Below are 7,493 nucleotides of genomic sequence, written 5' to 3' on the forward strand. Positions count from 1 at the left end.
AAAAGTCATTGCGAAAATTCTGCAAAAAATCCAAATGAACTAATACACACCAAAAAAGTGGATATAATCACAAAATCGTCTTTTATGACTATGAAATGCCATTAAATAAATCCAAAAGTCATGGCGAAGCAATGAGTACTAGTTACTAGGCCATTTCCTACATACCTACAAAAATTGAGGCCAATCGGAGCCTTTTTTTAAAAAAAAATCAGCCTGTACTAATACACATGAAAAAAGTTAATATAATCACAATTTCTGGTTGCATGACCCAAAAACACCAAAAAATGAACCCATAAGTCTTAGTGGAGCGATGAGTATTGGTCATTAGGTCGTTTCCTATAAACCTACAAAATATCGGGCAAATCCAAATCCGTCAAAGAAATTCTACAAAGTCAACATGTACTAATACACACGAAAAAAATGGATATAATCACAAATTCATGTTGCATGACCCCAAAAAAAACCAAAAAAACAAACCCGAAAGTAATGGCAAAATGATGAGTATTGGTCTCTAGGTCATTTCCTATGTACCTATGAAATTTCAGGCCAACTGGACGTCAAACGTCATAAAATGTACCCAAAAGTCATGGTGAAGCAATGAGTATTGGTCACCAGGCCAATTCCTATAGACCTACAAAAATTCAGGCTAATTAGAATTTATCAAAAAAATTCTATAAAATCAGCATGTATTAATACACCCGAAAAAGTAAATATGATCACAAATTCATGTTGCATGACCCCGAGACGCAATAAAATGAACCCAAAAGTTATGGTGAAGCAGTGAATACTGGTCACTAGGTCGTTTCTTATGGACTGACCAAAAATCAGGCCAATCGAAATCCTTCAAAAGATTTGTACAAAAATAGTATGTACTAATATACATGAAAAAATGAATATAGTCATAACTTCGTATTGCATGACCCCGAAACGCCATAAATGAATCCGCAAGTCATGGCAAAGCAGTAAGTATTGGTCACTAGGTCGTTTCCTATGGACATACGAAATTTCAAGCCAATCGGATACTGGCAAAAAAATTTTACAAAGTTAGCATATACTAATACACACGAAAAAATGGATATAATTATAAATTCGTGTTGCATGACCCTGAAATGCCATAAAATGAACCCAAAAGTCATGACGAAGCAATGAGTATCGATCGCTAGGCCATTTCCTATGGATCTACAAAATTTTAGACCAATCGGCTACAAAATCAGCATGTACTAATACATACGAAAAAGTAGATATAATCACAAATTCATAGTTTATGACTATGAAACGCCATAAAATGAACCTGAAAGTCATGGCGAAGCAATGAGTAATGTTTACTAGACCGTTTCCTATGGACCTTCGAAAATTCAGGCTAATTGGAGTCTGTAAAAGAAATTCTACAAAATAAGCATGTACTAATACACACAAAAAAGTGGATATAATTACGAATTCGTGTTGCATGACCTCGAAACGCCATAAAATGAACCTGAAAGTCATGGTGAAACAGTGAGTACCGATCACCAGGCCGTTTCCTATGGACCTACAAAAATTCAGGTCAATCGGAGTCCGTCAAAAAGCTTACAAAATCAACATGTACTAATACACACGAAAAAATAGATAGTCACAAATTCGTGTTGAGAAACCAGCGTTTAAATACCAACTGAGAGAAAAACGCAAGGCGACTCTTCATGTGCTTAAACCTTGGTATGTAGAGTTATTTGGCACAGATGTTGATGAGAGGTAATAAATGGAAGTGCGAGCAAGCTAGACAACACTGTTATTTAATAATTAAAAAAAAAAAAAAAAAAAAAGAGGATGCCACAAAATACATACAAAATTAGCTGAGCAAACAAATCTTCCCAAAAACCAAGCCCAGCAACAGACAACTCAGATGTTCTGCTTGAAACTAGGAGGCATGCATTTTCAAAGCAAATACATCCAAAAGGTGTGTACCTATGTAGAAATATCTCAAATGATTCAAATCTGAAAACAACTATTGCACATCACAGAAAGGTTGGAAGCTATATATGCTTAACAGCAAGGAACTCTAAATATTCACACATATTGGTTGAGAATCTCATCTACTGGGGTATATTTAACATCAGGATAAGCCTCTGATGCCTCCACTCCAAATGACGGTTCAATTGCAAAATTAGTGTGGTCACCCTTCACAAAAGCAGTGTGAGAGATCGATAATACCACGTTCAATGGAAAGGAGGCTTCTGCAAGAAAATTACATTGAGACTCAAAGTTTATGTTGACCGATATAAAATATCATCTTACACCTAAAGTGGAGAAGAGCACAATGGCAGAATGTATTTACCTTGTATGTTCTTGAGAACTTGTTCCTCGGGTACGTATACTCTTTCAAGGTTCTTTCCGGTTTTCTTCTCCCACAACGATATAACCTCATTTATTGTAACTATATTGTGTGGTGGCCTAATGTAAAGGATTTTGTTCAGTGTTTTTGGATCATCCACAGCCTTGATGGTATAGATAGCAATGTCTTCTTCCTTGTTAAAAACAGCTGTAGGTACAAAATTAATTATAGGAATCAATTAACAAACAGGAAATCTGATAAGTATACTTTAAACAAAGTTCACCTTTAGTATTGCCATCTCCTAAGATGACAACTTTGTCTGTAGGAGGACCAGAAGCTCCAGGCTGTGCTAGATTTGGAAGAAAATAACCAGCAAAAAAGAAGTTGGCCACATAAGTGAATGGTATTCCTTCAGCCTCAATAGCACGGCGAATTTGAGCTTTGGTATTGAATGCTGTTTTAGCAGGCTCAACAGCGTGGACACGGTCTACATCATTCCCGAATTCAGAAGGAAAGAATCTCTGAAAACATCAGGCATTGGAAAAAGTTTATTTTGCTAACTTGGCCAGTATTTACTGAATCAAATGCAGAAGAGTGAATTTCCCAAGTAGCTAAAAAGGATCCCCCAACAAGTATCTACCAAATAGTAATTAGATCAAAGATGAACTGCTTATAAGTAATAGTAATCTAGACAAATGATAAAAAGGTTTAAAGGGGAAAAAACAAGAGAAAAGAACAGAGTCGGTGACTATTGAACTCTTTAACTTGTCAAGAGAAGGACCAGAATTGTTCGCTGCAAATGCTCACAGATCACTGAATTAAGCAATTCTACCGTTCAGGAAAATACGAGCCAAAGAACCAAATAGAAAACTGTTTCAAAGTCTTGCAAAAGTCTCCACTTTTTATGTACACATTCATCCAGCATGTACTTCTAACTTAAAGTGGTTGACAGAAAGAAATATCAAGGCTTGTAAGTGGTAGAAGAAGACGCGCTATTACCCCCATATCATTGAGAATCTCTCAGTTCTACAGAATTTTGCCTTCCATCTGGTCAAAGAGGTTTAAGTTGATGGGGGTGGACATATTTGTCTAAGCTAATGACTTCCACAAATGGCAATTATAATCTTAGGGACTGAGCATCAAATAGGTCCGAATGTCAAGGTAGTACTTCACTAACTTTGTCTGTATGTCAAGTAAGAGGTAATTCTTTAAAAAAAGACTAATGAAGCAAAAGAACCTTCATTCGCTGACAAAGAAAGGACTACTTTTGTCACAACAAGACATAGAAAATAGCCAAAAAGATAATGAATCACCTAACCTGCTGCAATCTAAAGTCAGCATTATGTTTAAGATAAGCTATTCATAACTCTAAGATGGAAGTTCCTAAAATCAATGAATAGGTGCTTAAACCCAATCTTATGACTTGAAGTTGATTACAACAAGTTACTGCAGCTTATTTGAGTTAATAGCTTACAAATGTTGCACTAACGGCTGACAGAGGCATATTAGGATTTAAAATGAATGCAGAATAGGTGTGATTAAAGTAAGTTGGCCGATACGTATATGGCCCAAGAAGAAGGCAGTAAAACAACAGAAAAGATACAGGAAAAAACCACTCTCATCCAGTGGCGCCACAGAAATTTATTCAAGGCGATTCAAAAAAATGCTAGGATATTAGTGTATTTGAACCTATGACCTAAAACTTTTGTACCCCTTTACCATTACACTCCAAATTTTTTCATATATAGGGGATTCAAAAGCTTACATTATAACCCAAAAAGTTCACTCTTACCTTATTTATACGGCGTAATTTTTCGACGGAGAGGGTTCGGTTTATACCCCTTCACTCTACTTAGTTCCGCCACTGCTCTCTCCTCCTTTTATTTCAAATTTTACACAAATGATAAAACAAAATGAATTACCTTGACATTACCAGCTTCCTTGATAGCAGCAATGATCTTCACCTGATCAGCTAATAGGGCATGACCTACAGTTGAAATCACAACGTCCACCTGCTTTATCGCCTTCACCAAACTCTCATGATCATATAAATCTCCCTGCATTACATCAAACAGTTAGTCCTCATTTTACCAACTACCATTCCCCCAAAAACAAATAACACAATGCAAAAAACTAACACATAAATATTGAAAATTTAGTGATATTTTGCATCTAGTGACTTCAAATCCTGATCCGTCTCTAAATTGAACAAAATGACATGTACATACATGGACGAACGTGACACCTAAACTCTTGAAAGTATCAATGAGTTTGGTTTTGGTAGGATTGGAGAGTGTGGATTCTCTGACCAACACAAAGGTGTCATGACCCGCTTTAGCACTCGCCTCGACGATGAATTTTCCGATGTATCCAGTACCTCCGACGAACAGAATCCTACTTTTTCCGGCCATTGAATTGATAAATCTTCTGGTAAAGTATGAGTAGAAGCGAATTGCGAGTGATAAGTTACTCGTAACGGCCAAAATGAAACAGTTTTATAGATGCTAGCGATTACACAGAAATATATGGGATGCTAGCTTACGGAAATATCGTTTTACTTTGGTTAATTTACCGAATTGTCCTCAAAATGAGAAAAATTTACGCAGTCGGCTTATTGGGAAGTTCACGAATGTGTCCAAGTTCACAAAGTAATGACATGAAGAAAACTTTGTATATGATAATGATCAGATATCAAATGCTTTATCACACAACTAGAAAATTTGACCGCTCTTCGCGCGGTGATTAACCGACCTCATTAAGCTTATTCATGGTCTTTTTTCTAATATACAAAAAAAAAAAATAATGGCAAGTCAATTCTTATAAAAAAAAATTAGTCTTCAAATCCCAATATATTAGATTTCAATTTTTAATCCATTTTATTATCCATACTTAATTTTAAATTTCTCTCTAATTTTCACTACTTGAGAATTATTTTGTCTTAATAGAGGTACTTGACCCTTCTTGTATTAACATATATAGGTGAAACCGTATCTTTTCCCTCTTTTTCTTCCTTTTTCTTAGAATTTTTTTTTATGTTTTTTTACTTCCTTTCCTCTCTATTTTTTTTTGAATGCCAGGTCTCCCTTTTCTTTCTGCCTCACTAACTTAGCTTTTACGTAATACAAAAGAAGGTAACTGAAGAGACTCAAAGGCATGACAAAGATAGGCGAGCAAAGAGATTTAAAGCATTATTGTGCCTATACGGTCCAACATTAGGGATTGGTTGGCTTTATGCTTTCTCTAAATAAGGTAATGGTAATATTATTGTCAGTACCAAGATGTTATGAAATCCAATATAAAGGAGTACAATGACAACAATAGACTCAAAGAGTCCAAAAATCCAAAAACTACATCATACTATCTAATATGTTTCCCTTGCTACAAAAGTACAATTTTGCAAGCATTTAAACTTTTAAAAAAGAATTGTGCTCAGCTTTCTCTTCAAAATACCTCATGTTTCTTTCAAGCCATATATTAAAAATAATGCACACAGAAATAAATTTCATATCAATTTGCCTCTGTTGTTCACTCTCTCCAAACCAGCATAATAATAATTGCTTGATATCTTGTGGCATTACCCAGCTTTCTCCAAACAGATTGAAAATTTTAGGTGGAACATTTGACTTCCAAATCAATTTCCATGGCCCTTCATCCTACCAACTCTTAACCTGCTTCAAAAATAATATTTAAGCAGATATTAACAGGAAAAGTTCAGATTTACGTGCTAACTAAATCTGGAAATATGTCTTGTTTTCATCTAGCGCCACATATTGTAGATTTTCTAGCAAAATACTAATATTGTCCAGCTCCCAATCATTAAAGTTTAGTCAAAATGAAGATGGAACTCAGAGATAGAAATACAATCATCTACCATTATAATTCAGGAAATTGTTCTTTGAATACCCCAACTTCCTGCCAATGATCTAACCAAACTCTGTTATGCTTCATATCCCCCAATTTTAATCTTGTAAGTTATTGGAATTCAACACAAAGATTACATATTTACCTCCATAAAGTTATCCTATTAGGCATGGAGATAGAACAGGATTGAGAGTCCAATGATTCTCCTTTCCGTACTTTGTGACAATGACTATGTTCAGATGCAAAACTTCCAGTGCCTTTCGTCCCCGCCTCAACTATATCATATATTTCGGCAATTACCATAAGTGTAGGCTTTAGACGTGTACCAGAAAAAGAAGCCATTGATGGCTCTCTAGCTATCAATCAACTTATACACAAATTTAAGAATTGAAAATTAATGTACATCACAATTACATTAAGGAAATATTTTTTGAGGTTATCATTATTACTGAATACACCTAGAGGCCATTAGCTTCTCTTTGTTCAGTTATGTAATCATGATTGAAGGAGAGATATGGTATTCTTATCAACATAACACATACCTTAACTCCTAATTTTGATAACCTCAAAACTTCTTATACCCAACACAATCAGACAAAGAAATATTATTCAGGTAAATAATATAGTCAAATAAAAAAATTTGGAATCTTAGAACGTCACCTACCTTATTTAAGTTGGAGCAGTACTCCTAGCCTTGTCCAGAAATCTCTCGTGGGCTTGTTGAAGCAGAACTCCTGCAGCCTTTTCCCAGTGTAAAACTGTCGCAGTCTTTTTTCTCGTCATGATTCATACCATGCGTGAGAAGCAATTAAAGCAAAAGGGCCAAAGAAATGAAAGAAAAGCTTAAAAGAAAATCAAAGGATCAAGATTTCCCTTGCTTTATGCCAAAACTCATTCAAAATGCAAAAATTATATAATACTCACGAAGTACTCCAAAGAAGTTAAGCTATTGACATTGCCGAATGTCAATGTGTGTTCAATCTCGCAAGAGAGCAGGAAAAACTCTTGAATTTTTGGTTCGTCTGCCATAGCTGTACATTACCTAAGTACTATGCTTTTGTGCACAAAAATTATAAACAATGTTAAACTACTAAAAGATTAAAAAATGAAGAAGGTTAACAATAGAGTACTCAATTTATATGATCGAGAAAAATAAGTAAATTCAAATGAAACATGAAAGCCAGGAAGGAAGGATGGTATAAACAGACATACCTTACAAATGAGAAGAAGAATAATTAACTTAAAGGCTCAGTTGCAAGCAATGAAACTGCAGTACATATGGCCTGAAGCATTAAAAGAGATATAATAACAAACCAAAGAGAAG

The 7,493-nt window shown here is 35.0% G+C and overlaps 1 protein-coding gene across 1 annotated transcript; it reads right to left on the reverse strand.

Annotated features, from left to right (window-relative positions):
* Positions 1–1,825: 1,825 nt before the first annotated feature.
* On the reverse strand, positions 1,826–4,820 carry LOC104107814 (isoflavone reductase homolog). The gene is made up of 5 exons (XM_009616717.4): positions 4,537–4,820; positions 4,231–4,365; positions 2,592–2,829; positions 2,312–2,515; positions 1,826–2,210 (listed from the first exon to the last, which is right to left on the reverse strand). The coding sequence occupies exons 1-5, from the start codon at positions 4,717–4,719 to the stop codon at positions 2,044–2,046; spliced, it is 927 nt and encodes a 308-aa protein (XP_009615012.1). The 5' UTR covers positions 4,720–4,820; the 3' UTR covers positions 1,826–2,043.
* Positions 4,821–7,493: the final 2,673 nt, after the last annotated feature.

This window comes from Nicotiana tomentosiformis, chromosome 10 (assembly GCF_000390325.3).
Source record: "Nicotiana tomentosiformis chromosome 10, ASM39032v3, whole genome shotgun sequence".
In the NCBI taxonomy this organism is placed as follows: Eukaryota; Viridiplantae; Streptophyta; class Magnoliopsida; order Solanales; family Solanaceae; genus Nicotiana; species Nicotiana tomentosiformis.